Consider the following 17,744-nt stretch of genomic DNA (forward strand, 5'->3'; position numbering starts at 1 on the left):
AATGAATGCATACACCTGTATCCTGTATCCTATGTAGTGACAGCTACATAGTGTTCCACACGAAACACACCATTCTCTCCCTATGCATTTTAAGGGCTGGGCTATGGGAATATATCAAATAAAAATAGTAATTTAGGCGTCCAGTCCCTGGGGGACGGGCCAGGACGAGAGAGCATGGAGCAGAGTGGGACCTGTCCACACAGCCCTTAATAATAAATGCAGTCTGCTTATTACAAATCTAGCAAGGACATCCAGGCGCCGCGTGCTAATATTGCTATATCTCACACATATACACACAAATGTAATACATACACACACACACACACACACACAAATAACATACACATGAACGCAAATACAAGTACAAGCAAATACTAATTTATATGTGCTATGTAGTAGGCTATGTATGCATGCACGCATAAGTGCACTGCAAAACATTATTTTAGTTGCATAATGGAAAAACATCACAAAAAGAAAATACAGAAACAAATTCATTACTAATTAATACCCCAACATGTAATGACTTTGATGGGCAACAAGACAATGGAGGATATGCACTGAATAATTCATGAGATGAATTAATTATCCATGACAATCTGGCATACACTTTTTCAGCTCTACGTTTACAGTAATAACAGACTCATGCATTTGAATCAGTCATTAAGTACTGTGCCTTGGCTGGACGTGTTACAACTGTACAGTAGAGATAGTATAAAGGACAAACAATGCCATCTTAAGATATTTTTATGAACTGCAACACGGACCTCCTTATTCTTATGACAAATAACTTTGTCATATTATGAAACCTCTCTTATACACAATAACCGGCTGTACACTTAACAAATAAACAATCAACAATCATATATATATATAAGTGGGAAAAACTTGTTACCTTGCGTTACTGACGTGTACAGGTATTATAAAATATTATCAGCTAAATATCGCCCCCTTTTGGGAGCTACAGAAAAGCATTACAAGATAAAAGGATAGAGGTCTATATGCGTGTCCATTTTAATGTGTTAATGTGTTTTTGACACTCATGTTTAAATAACTTAATTAATGGAATAAGACAGTGGTATAAAAAGTATATTAATAAATTATATTAGTTTATTAATAAATTATAAATGAAAGCAGGTAGGCCCAGAAGAACAGAAGCGTTCCCCTCCCATAAAGAAAACACGGCTTAATGAAGACGGTGATAAAAGACCAAATATACTATAGAAATTATTAAAAATATATTCTGCACATGCAAGCAGATGAGCCCATATGAGCTGAATTGCATGATAAGCATTTTCTTCCCTATATAAAACGTAGAATTCTTTTTTTGTTTTTTGTTTTGGAAAACGGGTTAAGTACAAAGCATGGTTCACATAGGCCTAATAAATAATAGTCTAGCATTCAATTTCAAGTAGCAAACTTTGTGAAATAGAAACATTTGGATTCATGCCAAATGAGAGAGTAAGGAAGAAGATTTAAGGGCCAAACAATAATAATAATAAAAAAACCTTTTCCAGAATAAAGTCAATAGCCTATAATGCGAGATTAAACTTGCATTATTAAAATATTGAGAATAAAAATAATTAAATATCGAGAATAACGCCGATCATCAGTCAAATTTATCTTTGCAGCCAACAGTGACCCAGAAAATCGTTTATTAATAAGTAGCCTATATAAAATGTTCTAGCTATTTATGCGATCTGCTTGAACGCAGAATAGGCTATAGCCTATAAAACACTCATTTAGTATAGTTTAGTTTAAGTTAATTTAATAATTGAATTAAGTATAAATGTGCAATAACTAATAATGGCTTAAATGAGCAACTATAATAGCCCTTTTAATGATAATAATAATAATAATATATAATATTTTAATAATATATAATAATAAGTTATTTTAGATTTAGTCCGATAGCTCTCAGTCCCTCCATTGAAACTGTGTTTACGGTCTATTGTCCATGTCCAGAAAGGTAAGAGAAACATCATCAATGTAGTCCATGTGACATCAGAGGGTCAGTTAGAATTTTTTGAAGCATCAAAAAAATACATTTTGGTCCAAAAATAGCAAAAACTTCGACTTTATTCAGCATTGTCTTCTCTTCCGTGTCTGTTTTGAGAGAGTTCAAAACAAAGCAGTTTGTAATATCCTGTTCGTTAACAAATCATTCGATGTAACCGGATCTTTTTGGACCAGTTCACTGACTACTTTGATGATGTTTTTCTCACCTTTCTGGACATGGACAGTAGACCGTACACACAGTTTCAATGGAGGGACTGAGAGCTTTCGGACTAGATCTAAAATATCTTAAACTGTGTTCGTGAGGATGAATGGAGGTCTTACGGGTTTGGAATAACATGACGATGAGTCATTAATGACATAATTTTAATTTTTTGGTGAACTAACCCTTTAATAATTTTGAGACTAATTTCATCCCATACCCTCAGGATGGTTTGTGTAAGTACAAATGTGTAACAGGATATATTTAACTAAATTTTGTAACAACAATATGTATAAGAGTAATTGGAACCATTTGTTTCAGGGGGTGGAGATGGGTATGATATGTAAAGTGGGAGGAGTTGGAGCTGGTGCATCACTGTAGTGTACTTAAATGATATCCACTTAATATAAAGTGTAACCTTCTGGACACCAACCACAATTTCTATGTAAAGCCTAACTTACTGGCCACTGTTGTTTAACATCACAGTAATAACATAATAAATCACATATAAAGTGTAACATTTTTGTTACACATTTGTACTTTCATAAACAAAAAGTGTTGTTACCAATGTCCTGTTACACATTTGTACTTACACATACATATTGTTACATATGTGTAGTTACACAAACATTAGAGCTGTAGATGCTATGCACCAATGAAAGTGACAGTGAAAGTGACGTGATATTCAGCCAAGTATGGTGACCCATACTCAGAATTTGTGCTCTGCATTTAACCCATCCGAAGTGCAGTGAACACACACACACACTGCGAACACACACCCAGAGCAGTGGGCAGCCATTTATGCTGCGGCGCCCGGAGAGCAGTTGGGGGTTCGATGCCTTGCTCAAGGGCACCTAAGTCGTGGTATTGAAGGTGGAGGGAGAACTGTACATGCACTCCCCCCACCCACAATTCCTGCTGGCCCGAGACTCGAACTCACAACCTTTTGATTGGGAGTCCGACTCTCCAACCATAAGGCCACGACTTCCCTACATGTGTACTTACTGTACACTTTGGTTACATATTTTGTACACATCTAGTTACTATCTAAGTACACAGGTATTAGGGACTACAGGCAATCAACCAAGTAATAAATTAAGCCTGTAGTTCAAACCTTTTACAATGGCATACCCCCTAGAGCAGGGATCCTCAAATCTGGACCTCGAGATCCACTTTCCTGCGGAGTTCAGCTCTAACCCTAATTAAACACACCTGAGCATGCTAATCAATGCCACAAAATCACAAAGCAGGTGTCTTTGATCAGGGGTGAAGCTAAACTCTGCAGCGCATTGGACCTCCAGGGTAAGATTTGAGGAAGGGGGCCCTAGAGCATTACCCCCACTTAGACCACAGTCAAACCTTTTCCATCAAGGAACAATATTTTTCCCATTAAATTGATTTACATATGCATATTTACTGTTATAAATCCTAAATAAAGCTATAAATGATGGCAAAATGAAGTGATGCTTGTAGATACAAAACTAAAATAGCCAGCAGGTGGCGGCAAGTCACTGTCTAATAAGCAAGGAGAAGCACTCAGTCGTTCAGTCATTCAGTAACAAAGTAAATGGTTGTAGTTATGAAAGGGTTAATAATCAGTATACTGACTCTCCGAATCATTCAAAGTTGCAGTTCCATTCATTAACAAACACCGCTTGAAGACGTACATCAGTTCTGTTGCGGAATTCGTTCGAACTATTATTTTGTTGTAAACTAGGCCTATAACAAACAATACTGACAATATTATGTTTAAAATGTATAGGCTTCATTTAAAATGTAAAATGTACATTTAATATTGGCTTTTTTTTTGTTTAACTGTTATATAAAATCAATGTCACATTTGCAGTCTTTCGAATATTCAGGGAAAACTGCATTCTCGTAGGTTCCAGTGTTCGTTTTATAAAATTTATAATAATCTTTATATTATTGAATCTTTAAACTTCTAACACTTTGCATTTTCAAAATTATGCCCTACTATAAGTGACGGAGTAGGCTATTTTATGTTTCAGGGATTTTATTTATTCATTATGTTTATTCATTGCAAACAGCACGGACTGTTCATTATTAGAATAAAACATAGAATCACCAATACAGAATGTCACACAGTCAATTTAAATAATCTGTATTATAGTCTGCGCCATTCATCGTGAACACCGGTCCACTCTAGTGCGACAACATTTTTGTTCATTATGATTTTTTTCCCGTCTACATTAATTTGATAAATAATGGTTTAGTTTCAAATATATTGCGAATATGGAAACATTTAGATCTGTGTTGAATGGTATGTAAGCCCATACTTTGTTTCGTTTTAAATTAGGTTTGTTTATAGCTATTCTGCACTTGTCTGCTTTCCTGTGCATTATAGGTTATATTTTATTAATAAACTGTTTACCATATTTTGGTTTTAGCCTATAACGTCTTTGTCCATGGCCTCCCTTAAAGGGTTAGTTCACCCAAAAATTATTATCCCATTCTCACTGCTTCTGTGTACACCAGTGACTGCAAGCTAGATTAAAGTGATTATTACATTTTAAATATGACTATTTGTCTTACAAATCGCATCGATTCGCTAGAGGACTTTGCTTACCCCCTGGAGATGTGTGAGACACTTTTTATTAAGGATGGGTGCTTTTTATTTAACTTCTTTTGGACTGATACACTGCAACACTGATACGCTTTTCTATGGGGGAAAACATTGCATTAATCTGCTTTACTGATAATGCTATTAATAAGGTTATTAATATTACAATTGTTATTAGAAGTAATAGTGTTTATTAGGCCTAATACCGAATTGGGCCTCAAATGTATAGCCACATTAAGCATGTTTGTCCCAAAACTGAGCCTTAAACTAGAAGCAAAACTGACTGTATTTGAACTTGAGTTCAAGTTTAAAATAAAACTGTATGAACCACTCCACTGTGAACGTACGATCTGTATGAAACACTAACTTACAAGCTGTAAAGTACAGAACAAATATGAACTTAAAACAAATATGAACTAGTGATTTTCAAGCTACTTGTTGGTTTCAAATTCTTAAATTTCTTCCTACTTTTATATTTGAATATAAGGGATATGTCATTCAGGCCTGTATGTAAGTGAACTGTGAGTGGAACATTGTGCAGAAATCTCAAGTGAAAGGAGGATGTTTGCTAAGTGCTGCCTGAACTAGTTTTCTAGCTCCAGCTTTATAAAATATGCAATGTGTCTTTTTCAAGTGCAACCTTTTTAAAGCAACACAATAAAATCCTTCAAACAATAGACCTATACATTCATAAACATACCCTTATACATAGTCACAGTGTAAAGTCAATCAAACATTCAAAAGACCAAGGCTGACTTATCTTCCCAAAAGATAATAATTCACAGAAATAAATAGGCCTATGATTTAAGAGAAATAAATTAATATGTTTCACCATTGCAGCCTGTAGTGTGTCATTGGTTTGTGGAATTATGTGGACATTTCAAGAACACTCTGACTGTGATGTAAATTAAGCACTATATTCATTCAGTATGCCTACTACATCCAGCAGAGTCATTTCTCCATGATATTTGTAGTTCCAGTGGTGCTCAGGCGGTGGCCTCTCCTCCAACCTCATTGATTCACTGGACTCTCTTTCCAGGTGGATTCTGAAAGCTCCAGACCATAAATCAAAACAGCTGGCTTGTAGTGTACCAGACTGCTCCTGACGGAATAAAAAATAACATACTTTATCTGTTTTTAATAGATAGCTATGATGACTGAACATGCAGCAGTGAGCTAATTAAAAAACTGGTCTGAAAAATCAGTTCTTTAATGCATGTAAGATTATGCAAGAATCAAACCTGAAAACTAAACTGCACTTTTGTAATTTGGCCAATAAAACACCGAAAGCAAAACACCCATCTTCAATCAGGCAGGAGACATATTGACTGTATGTGTGTGTGTGTGTGTGTGTGTGTGTGTGTGTGTTGGCTGCATGCATGTTGTTCCTCCTCAGACACAGTTGGTGCAGGCAGTGGGCCAAGCTGGGAGTGGGCTGCTGACTCAGCCACCAGTGGCGCATTCATTAATCTGCACTGCAGTGCTGCGCCGCGCCCTCTCTCCTCTCGCCTCTCTCCTCTCCGTCTTCCCCGCTCCGTCTCCACCTCTCCTCACACAAACTCAAACGGGGGGAGGTGAGACAGACATTTTAAGGTCCGTATCATGCATGGCTGATGTTGCACGGGTGGGATGGGGGTGGGATAGCATGCATCAGAAGGTTTGGCGAAATGAGTAAAAGGAGGGGGGAAACAAGAGAGCTAGCCATGTGACTTGCAGAAAGGGGAGCATGAGTCCTGCTCAGCTGTGAAATGGAGGACAAGCGAGGAAAGGGTAGAAACATTTATGATCGAATAAGAGCCATTTACAGCAGCCACGCTTCTTTATGTTTTGCTCTGATTAATTTTCGTCCTTTTTTTCGTTCTGGCATCTTCTTAAAAAAATGAATAAAAATTCAAAAAAACGCTCTCACAAGAAACAAAAATTGTTATTGTCACTTTTGGTTATATTTTCAATATAATTAAAGTGAATGAGGACTGGTGCCGTCAAGAAGAGAGTTTTGTAAAACAGTTTTTCTTTAATTAACATCTTCAGATTGGTAATCAGTCAGAATAACATTTTAAAGTCTTAATGAAATAAAAATGTGTTTTGGTAGCACACATTGCCAGTCTTGAGGTGAATTAATGGCTTGTGTACTGCAAACACGTATGAGCTTCATCACTGTGTCTGTTGTGCGACTCTGTTCCCCTTTCGGGCTTGAACTGACGCTAAAACTAAGAACATTATTAACCGTCTTTACATTTATTTTGAAAGATCGCTGCTCTCAATTATGGAAAGGGCCGTTACATTTCCGACGATTGCTTGCAGTGTTCGGCCAATCACAATGCACTGGGTCAGTTGGCCAATCAGAGCTGACTGCGCTTGTCTGGAGGAGGGACATTGTAGAAAACGTCACGTTTGAGAGAGACGGGGCATAGAGGACCTACAATAATGTACGGTATTTGAAAAATAATGTTTTTTTTTTAACATTAAAACATGTCAACATATTCTGTTACACCAAATACACAAAATAATGATCTTTAAAAACATCATATGACCCCTTTAAATTAAAATTTATCATTCAAAGCTATTGTGTGTTTACAAATGGTTTGCAATATAAAATATGGACCACATTTATTTATTTAAACATTTTTTAAGCCTAAAAGCTTCAGTCCCCATATATTGTAATTCTAAGGAAAAGAATGAGATGCATTATTCAAATTGGTCTTCTTTCGGGTTACACAGAAGAAAGTAACATAAGGGCAAGTAAATGATAACTGTATTTTCATACACTGGTAAAAATGCAAATAAATTCAACCAAAAGCTAGTGGTCAGGGTGCAACCCCCCTGAGGTTAGGAGGTGAAGCAAGTCAGAAGAGTTTTATTGATACTTAAGCTCACAGCTAATAACTTTCTATTGATCTCTCTGCTAAACCATGACTTACTAAATGAACAGAGGAGCATTTCTTGCCACAATCTGCAGTGACGCTCATTTAGACGTCCATGTTATTAGTGCAGATCCCTTCACAAATCATTCAAAAGCTTATCATACTGTCAAACTCTCAATGAGAAAACCCAACGTTGTTTTGGACCCTGTTGATTAATTTGGATGGGCAAAAACAGATGAATGAGCTTTTATTGTCTTCAACAGAAGAAATAAATGCATACAGGAAACATACTGTAACCAGCCAGTGTTTGAAACTATCGCCTTACTTTAGGCCAATTTACAACAGTAAGCTTATAATAATATTTTCTAATTTGAGTGATAGGGGTTTTCACGGGTAATTTGAGCATGGCACTGTGTCATTACGTCACTTCTGTAAACATAAAGAAGTTGTCCCGGCTACTAGGCATTATCGCATGTGAGGATCCTGCAGGTGGCAGAGCGTTACAGCACCTGAAATAATTTTTATGGCGGATTGTAATCCAGAAAGGATTATGTGTTTATGAAACACATATGAATGAAATTAAATTACATTCCAGTTTTAAATGTGCTTCTGATTATAGATAGTTTGGGATAACACAAGATTTTTATTTTAAAGACAACCAGTTCGAAGGCAGCATAATTAGCTTTTTTGGTTTTAGCGCGATTTATTGTAATGCTTTTTTTCTCAGTTGGTCAGAACAAATGTGAAAGAATTGTTATTTACATGTTCAGATGAAAAAATCAAGTGAAAATGCATTTCAGGGTCATATATTCCAAGATGTAGGCTATAATCTGTGAGTGGAAAGTACAATATCCACACCAGTGTGGTGACTGATTGCCCCATAACCTCCTCAAAACATTAGATTAATCCGTGCTGAAGCTGTGCCGCCATACAACCAACAAGATAAATCCGCACACAGCTGCGATTGCAGGTTTTCAAACATGGATGGCGACAAAGAGGCAAAACCTACGACTGCAGTAGGTAACTTTTAATGCTCTAGCGGTTAATAAACAGAACTGCTTGCGTCTTGCGGAAGAACATCGTAGCCGGAGCTACTTCTCTCTGTTTATGTCTATGAAGAAATCACAAAGTTACTGGGTTACTCCGCCGCGGTACCCCCCGAAGCAATCTAAAATAGTCCGAATATAAACACTTATTATAGGTGCACCCTAGTGATTCAGGACAGGCTAAAAACACGGTTTGGAAAATGGATTCATGCTGTACTTATTATATACATTTTTCTACATTTTGAACACAAACAAAGTTACGGACCGCAGCTCTGATTGGTTGTTTTCTTACCAGGAGCGGTCAGTAACTGCAAATGGCAATAGGACCACTGGGAGGAGCCAGAGGACCTTGATTTTTTCACAGATTATCTGTCTCATATTCTACTGTCAGGACATAAGGACAGGTTTAACAAATATGTATAAAATATATTTTTACAAAACTTACGACTGCAGCTTTAAGTAAATAATGAACAAAAAATTCCATTTTTTGGTAAACTATCATTTTAAGACCAGATAATTATAAAATGATAAAATAAATAAATAAAATGTAAAAGGTGTTAATTTAATGGGAGGCCAGTTATGAACATAGCAGATTGAGGACTTATTTCTTGATGTCATGTGTGCACTAAATGTGTCTCTGGCTTCTCATTCACGTTCAACAAAATCAGTGACAACTCTGTGCAACTGAAAAGCTACTTTATTGTTAATAAAAATGTTCGTGCTCAAATGAAGACAATCTTTTATATGTTCTTACTAAGAGTTCCAGTGGTTGTGCCATACACACCATTATATGTCCTCCTACAACACTGTGTCAAACAAAACAACTAGTTCAAACTTCAAGTTTGAAAAGCACTTTTGAAATCTTCAGCAAAATGGAAAGCATTTTAGTCATGCTAAAAATGGAAGTCCAGAAACTGAATATTGATACAAAAGTGAGTTTCAAAGATGGTAAGAACACAAAAGTTTGAAAGCAAGCTATACTTTTTTTTTCCTTTTTTTTTTTTTTTTTTTTGATGATACACAAAGTACAGAGAACAGAACATCAGAAGGTTCTCGTCACATCAAATCTGGAAGAATTGGCCTTGTTTTCTTGGTTGGTTTCAGTGTTCCTCTGGTCAACCGGACACCTAGTTCAGACTAATAGTCCCTGATTGCATTGTGCTCCATTATGAATTCTCCTCTTTCCCCCCATCACCCACTAAATGTGAAATATGGCACCATCCTCCAAAATTGCAGTGAAATGCAATTCAGGAAATGTAGAAACATGGAGAAAATGCAGAAAAAGGCACACGACAATTAGTGAAGTAACACTAGATAAAGACCACTGAACACATAAAAACCTAATACGAAATGCATACAAAATTGTTGTTCAGGCCCCGCGAGTACCAGCACTGAAGTGTTCGGGGAGGCCTTTAGAGTAGAATACATGAACTGCTCTGTGACTGTTTTAGACTTTCAGGCTCAGGTGGGTGAACACACAATGTCCATAGGCAGGATGGTGCATATATATGCATTCAAGTGCACGTAATATATATATATATATATATATATATATATTAGTCTTTGTACAATAGTGTATTCTTAATACATTATATCATTCAATTCCCTTTAATAAAAGTGAAATGTGTTAGAAAAACAAAAAAAGATAAAATATGTGACAAGGGCATCAGCTGGAAGCCATTCTATATCATCGTTATAATTTATTATTAGATTAATAGCAGTAATTCTTTAAAATTCTGTATTTACAAAACCCACAACAAAGCATGCCATTTAAAAGAAAATAATACATTACAATGCTTATAGTTTTCCTCAAAAAGTTCATTCTTTTCAGCAATTGTGCCATGTACATCATAGCCCCCTCCTGTACACTGAATGATACATTAACTTGTCATACAGTCAGTGAGAGTGAATTGCTGTTTCACATCTGAACTAAAATGGAAGTTGGGGGGAAAAGTGTTTCACCAGGCGTCACTGATTTACAGATCTCCGGCAGTAAGCAGACATACAGGTCTGAAAAGTAAAGGAATTGGGTTTGTCAACTGGGGTGCTCTCCCGCATTTTGGCTCTGGTGGCGTACGTCTATTGACCCAGCAGTTTGAGATTTCATATGATTTTTCATAATCCTATACCAGTGTATTAGCATTGTATTATGTTATCTGTGGTAAACCTTTACACCTCACACTGGGCTAACCCATACCAAAATGAGAATTCATCCTTACTGAATAGGAGAGGTAATGAAACAATAAAATCAAATCAGTTTCTATTGCCCCCAGAGCAAGAAGGAATGGCAGTTTGCTCAAGCGGTAACATTGAGCCAATTTGTAGTATCAGCATCACTGGCTAAAATAAACTGCATGCTATCAGACAACACAAGTACTCATCATCATTTCATTCTAAAAGTGACACCTCCCCTGTTTTTCTGCTGTGTAAGGTCAATTTACATGTATAATCCAAGCTATAACAAATATACATCTGTCACTTTTTTCATTCAGCAGGGAGAAAGCTATCATATGTCTTCAGGATGCATTCAAAAATGGCTTCTCGAGTGCTTTCCTCAACATCTTTAAGACAAACCAAGATGCTTAGACAACTGACAACCTCTTTAAATGGTAAACATGAGTATGCGCTGACACGAAGACAAGTAGCTCCAGGAAAATGGAAGAGATCACCTCCCACCGAGGCCTGACAAAGCATTGTAAGGGTTTAAATGGCATGGTGGCTGTACCTTTTGAAGATCTACTGAAGGCCCTACTGAAGCCTCAGCTGCACATTGTGGGGCAGTTGAATCATATTGCTGGTGCAAAAAAGCAAATCAAGGTTTATTAACCCAAGATTTGATACGAGTGAAATCGTTTCCCCAAATTTTCATTCCAACTTCTCAAGTCCAGGGCAGTGAAACACCTTTTTACGGGTGTGTGAATGTGCAGGTGCCACATTGTATATCCAAACGAAGGCATGGCTTTGATCGACCTCCTTAGAATACGCACATGGTGTGAGAATCGGTTAATCAGGAAGCAAGCTTTACGAGGGGTAAGTATAAGTATACTTGTCATAGCCAGTAGTTAAATATGTTGCTATTGACCAATCATTTCCCAGCTATATCTATTCAATAGCTAGTGGACAGTATCAAATGTATGGTCAAGCCACTGATGTGGTTCGAGTAGCAGTGTCAAGTGGACTATGATTATACATGCATGATTCCTGATCAAAACATGCCACCATGCAAGTCATTTCTATGCATTGAACAAGCACATTTAATTATTTATTTACCAGGAACTCGATCTGAGTAAGTTCCCAACCCAGTATCGATGTGAAAGCCCATGTATAAAATGTATTTTTTCTTAATGTATAACAAAGAGATGATGAGATGAAAGACATGGGCTGAGCTTTTTTCCCTACTTTTTGTGGGTCAAATAATGTGAGATATTCATCACAACAACTGAAAACCCTTGCATAATGTTCTGTTTTGTTTTTTGTTCTTTTTTCGTTTTTTGTTTTTTTCGCGGACACTCCACATGATTGAGTTAACATTGTTATTACTGTTTCTCCTACGGTTAAAATACAATGTCCCAGATTCCTCCTGGGATGAGCGGGAGGTTTCCGTGGGATTTCGGCAGTGTAGTGTTTGAAAGGGATGTCCATAGTAGAGGAATGCTGAACTCCACGCATGGGTGGTGCAAAAGGATCCATCTTATGAGCTTGCTTTGCACTGCTTTGTCCTTTGGCAGGTGGTCCCTATCAAAGATGTCTACCATAGGTCATTGTTTTATTTCTCCTTGTAAGTGCCTTTCGGCTGCAGTTGGAACAATAAAATCTTGGTCACTGAGCACAAATTTAATACAGTAAGCTCATAGGTTGGTTTGGTCATCTTTAAATCTGTTAAAAACCAAGCTTCTTTCCCGTTGCACCTGTGCATTTGTTGTCTGTAAACAACCTTGTTCCCCAAAGATTTCTGTATTTTTTTTTGTTTGCAAATGATTTTCTATACATTTGTTGGAATAGATAGTTTCAGTCTCGACTCAAGAGTTCGGTCTCCATCGTTCCTAACACTTGGATTCCTTGACATCTTTTTGGTTTTTGACTTTTTTGTCCTTGCTGTCAATCTCCTCCAGCTGCTCCTTCTCGGGTTTGGTCACGCTGTCGTAGGATGGCAGCGAGGCAGTAGAAGGTGTGCCCTCCTTCTTCTCCTGATTGGTCCCACCATTCTCCAGCCTGCTGCTTAGTAAGCGCTTTGTGATGAAGCCTTTCCGAATTAGATGAGCACGGTAAGCACGCTGGATGACCGAAGCAGACATGTGCTCCTGCTTCCGGCGCAGAGTGGTGGTGATGGGCTCAAAAGATACTTTGGAAGGATTGGCAGCAATGAATCGCTCCTCCATCTGTTCCCGCATCATGTCCAGGTCGCCGCTATCACCCAACACACGTTTGGTGAAGGCAAACAAGATGTCTAGGCAGTGAATACGGTCGCCGCTCACCATGGGCAGGTCCATGGCGATCAGCTCTATAGTGTTGGGCTTGGGAACGCGCAGCGGGTGCTCCAGAGTGTCAGCGAAGTCGCTCAGCTTGGCAAAGGTTACAAACTGGGAGGCAGTGGGGTCAAACTTTTCCCAGATTTCGTAGAAGGACTCAAAGTCATCCTCGCAAAGCGGATCAGCACTTTCCTCTGTGGCGACGCTGAAGTTCTCCAGAATGATGGCGATGTACATGTTCACCACAATAAGAAATGAGACAATGATGTACATGACAAAGAAGGAGATGCCCACCGAAGGATTTCCGCAGTTACCTTTCACTGAGGTACCTGGATTCTCCTTATTCGGGTCACAATCCGGTGGGTAGTTGAGAATGGGAGCAAGAAGGCCATCCCACCCCGCTGAGGTGGTTATCATGAACAGGCAGATCATGCTATTCCCGAATGTTTCAAAATTATACATGTCATCTATGCCAGCCTCCCGCTTCACATAGGCAAAGTTTGACATGCCAAAGATAGAAAAGATGAACATGACCAAGAACAGCAGAAGGCCAATATTGAACAGGGCTGGCAGTGACATCATCAGGGCAAACAGCAGGGTCCGAATGCCCTTTGCTCCTTTGATTAGACGCAAGATACGTCCGATTCGAGCCAGACGGATTACCCTGAACAACGTTGGTGACACAAAGTACTTCTCAATCAGGTCAGCCAGGAACATACCTGTGGTTTGGGTGATTAAAATCAAGAAGACAAAATGAGCCAAACATATACCACTGTATTTCAAAACCTGACTGAAAAACTAAATTGGAGTTAATGAAACATTGTTCACTTACCCACAATAGAGAGAATGACCACAACACAGTCAAAGATGTTCCAACCGTTGGTGAAGTAATAATGACGCAGTGCAAACAGCTTCAGGACAAACTCAGTGGTGAAGGCCACAATGAAGATGAAGTTAACCCAGTAAAGAATGTTTTCAGTCTCATCTGACTGATCATCCGTCTCAACCATCATGGTGACCATGTTCAAACAAATGAGGATCATGATGGAAATATCAAAGACCTGCTGTGTCACAAAGTCAAACACCATCCCCTGGAGCTTGTTCTAAAGTAGAGAAGAAATTAGCATAGATTTGAGATTAGGAAAGTCAGTTCAAGTAAGTTCAATAGGTGAAATATCGTTCTTTTTATCAGTGTTGTACCTGGGGTCTGGGTATGGGTTTCTGAGGTTTCTTTGAGCCAAGCTTTTTCATAGCATTGTAGTACTTCTTTTGCTCCTCTGTCATAAAGATATCCTGACCTCCAAAGTATAGTCATAAACGATATTTGGTTAACATCTACTCAACTGAAGTCCAAATCTACTGTGAAAACCACTTGTTTAAATGCAAAAGAACAAATAAATTAAAGTGAAGAGAAAAAGTGGAGACTTATCTTTTTCTTCTGCTGGTTGAAGTTATCAATGATGACACCAATGAAGAGGTTTAGTGTGAAGAAAGAGCCGAATATAATGAAGATGACAAAGTAGATGTACATGTATATGTTGTCCTCATATTTTGGCTGGAATTCCACCTAAAGGAGAGAAAGATAGTTTATACAGGTACTTTGACTCAGGTGGCAGTAAAGATCGCACAAACATCTCACCTTTCGTGAATCAATTGCTGCATACATGATGTCCATCCATCCTTTAAAGGTTGCCTATGCAGTATAAAGGGAAAGTTAATATCAGTGTTTAACACTAACACTATATTTTTTTAGCCAGAGTACCATTTTACTTACCACTTGAAGAAGAGCCAAGTAACCAGCACCCACATTGTCAAAGTTGATTTTGACGTTCTTCCAGCGCACCTCAGTGAAGTTCTGATTTATCAACTCAAAGCACTCTGTTTTGTTGTTGACTATATCAATTTCGAAGTATGCCTTTTCCGTTTCGTTGTAGCAGTAGTAATACTTTCCCGCAAACAGGTTAACGCCCATGATACTGAAAATCAGCCAAAAGATGAGGCAAACCAGCAAGACATTCATAATGGAAGGGATGGCACCCACCAAGGCATTGACTACCACCTAGAGCAGAGGAGGACAGACAAGGCAGTATAGCGTAAGGGACTAGAAATGGCCCAGCAAATCCCCAAACACAGAAACACATTCAAACACTCTCACATTTGTGGCTGCATATTTGCATGGCACAACAAAGAAGGAATAACACTATGAACACATTGCTCACACAATAAAATATTAACAAATTAGAAAAAACTAATCTTTGATTCATATTTCAGTCACATGGCCATCCAAGAAACTTGCTTCACAGCTTTATTGTCTTTAATTTGACCTTTTTGTTGTTTAGCTATAGACGACAGCCAGACAATTAAACAATTTAGCCTATGATCGCCTACTATACGGAAATAGATTGTAAATCGATTGCAACTGTAAAGGACCTTTCAATCCAAAAGAGTAATTTATAAGCCTCAGGCAGAAGGAAATCCCTCTGCACCTCACTCCCAATTTATGTCAACACAAGGACAGGAGAGGTGTCAGTGAATAAATGGGAAAACAATGAATATTATTTGAAAAAGTAACTCAGATATTTTGTTGTACTTTTGTAGTAATATAGCAATGTTACAAAGAATACTGTGTTTCAAAACTTCAGTTGAGATTAGTTCATGAATATTAATTCATAAGGACCTGATTCTGTCTCTTGAATGTCATTAATATTCATGAGTGGAGCAATTAACTAAGTCGGATTTGTAAACTGATTGGTTATTTCTTGGCATAAATATAAATTAATTAGTGTAGTAATGGTGGAATTTAGAAATATTTTTTTTTACTGGCCATGCTGTAAGCATAAATAACATCCCCCCATCCCCCCCTTGGGTGGCCTGTGACTTCTACATTGTAAATACTATTCCTTGCCTATACTAGTTTCAAGAAGAAAGAAAAGAGTTTCCTAAATAGGTGCTTCTTTATTCTTGTCCTGGATAATCCCAACACTGCATAATGTGGGTAGATGCAAAAATCCGAAATTACATACTGCTTTTGATGAAGAAAATATAGAACGTACTGTATTAACAGACGTTAAGGATGCAGGCATGTAGTATGAAAATTGAATACAATGCATACAAGACATACTGCATGCACCATGTTTGCACTCTTGCACAGATTTTTTATACGTGACCTACATGTATGAGGTGTTGAGCAGTAAAGTGTCTATCAGATGCACAATTCCGAATATCTGTGAAAAACTGCAGGTCACTTGCCTAGTGTTTTATGAATACTGCGAATTGAGAAAAGTCTCAAAATTCCTACTTGTCAATTGCACATTGCTGGGGTCTTCCAGGACTACAGTCATAAATAGTAACTCTCTGACTAAGGAGTATATTAATAAAAACGAATGCAACCCCTACCATACAAATATGCCACAGACTCACACAACGACTTCTACATCCCCAAAGCAGTTGCATCCTTAAAACTACAATGCACCACCCAACTAATTTAACATTGCCTTGGCAAGCTTGATTAACTTAAAACCTTTTTTTTTTAATACATGAACCCATCCTCCCCACAACCCATTTGCCTCCACATCCCTCCCCTCCCCCACTGTCCCAGTTCAGGACATTGCCCATCAGTTATTAGCGATGAGCAGAGCGTGTCAGGAGACGCTCGCTAACTGTGTTAGGCAGCCGAGCCGCAGCTCTCAGGCAGGCAGCTGAGCATGCAGATCTCTCACATACTGAAAAGTGGAGCCATATTCCCCCCTTGAACACACAGAGAAGCACAGAGGACGGCAGGATTCTCTCAGCAAGTGCAGGGGACCGGGCTGACTTTAGCGGATGTTTTTGAGTGCTGATTTACATACTCAAAATGAGAAATACCGAAAAATACAGGACAAGTAATAATGACAGAATAAGTAAGAATTTGGAGAGCGGAAGATTGAAAGACCCCCCCAAGAAAAAGCACTTGTCAAGAGAATCACTGTCCATCTTTCAATAAAGACTACATGTTCAAATGTCACATAGACATAAAATATTTTTGTGGGAATCAACACAGATATCAAAGTGAGGGAAAATGGCTTTCAAAAGTGCATAATGTGCATTGGCAATTGAACAAGACATGCGTGTTACATGACATCTTTGTGCAATCTCAAGAACCGTTAAATCAATAAATAAATGGACAGAAGAGGCAGCAGTGGAGAGATTTCCACTGTTTAAAGCCGGCTGGTGTTCAATAAATGATTTGTGGTATAGAAAAACTAGGCTAATAATTGAATTAGGTAAATCAAACTCTAGTTTATCAAAAACACATAATTAATTACTATACTGGGTGTGTTGTATCTGGTCAGAGAATCGGCCAGAATAAAAAATAAATTGCAGACATAGTCTAAGCTGGTTTTATCTCTCCACCTGTTGCATCTCCTTATCAAGTCATTTATTCATTTTTAACTCTAATTTAAATCTTAACAGCATATCAGTTGATGATCATTGAAATCAATTATTCACTAGGGTAAGAACTCATCGTTCTCTCTGTACTTTGACTTATATGTTTCTACAGGTCACATAAAATTGATTTCACACACCCTC

General features: G+C 37.9%; 1 protein-coding gene across 8 annotated transcripts in view; it reads right to left on the bottom strand.

The window, feature by feature from the left end:
* Positions 1 to 9,385: 9,385 nt before the first annotated feature.
* The window catches only part of LOC127944763 (sodium channel protein type 8 subunit alpha-like), a 52,445-nt gene continuing 44,086 nt past the window's right edge, over positions 9,386 to 17,744 (bottom strand). For all 8 annotated transcript variants that reach the window (XM_052540993.1, XM_052540988.1, XM_052540994.1 and 5 more), the window contains 6 exons: positions 14,950 to 15,234; positions 14,815 to 14,868; positions 14,605 to 14,742; positions 14,376 to 14,480; positions 14,008 to 14,278; positions 9,386 to 13,894 (listed from right to left, as the gene is read on the bottom strand). In XM_052540993.1, the coding sequence (XP_052396953.1) occupies positions 12,750 to 13,894; positions 14,008 to 14,278; positions 14,376 to 14,480; positions 14,605 to 14,742; positions 14,815 to 14,868; positions 14,950 to 15,234 (1,998 nt within the window). In that variant the 3' untranslated portion in view covers positions 9,386 to 12,749. The remainder of the gene's footprint in view (positions 13,895 to 14,007; positions 14,279 to 14,375; positions 14,481 to 14,604; positions 14,743 to 14,814; positions 14,869 to 14,949; positions 15,235 to 17,744) is intronic.

Source organism: Carassius gibelio, chromosome A23 (assembly GCF_023724105.1).
Source record: "Carassius gibelio isolate Cgi1373 ecotype wild population from Czech Republic chromosome A23, carGib1.2-hapl.c, whole genome shotgun sequence".
NCBI lineage: Eukaryota > Metazoa > Chordata > Actinopteri > Cypriniformes > Cyprinidae > Carassius > Carassius gibelio.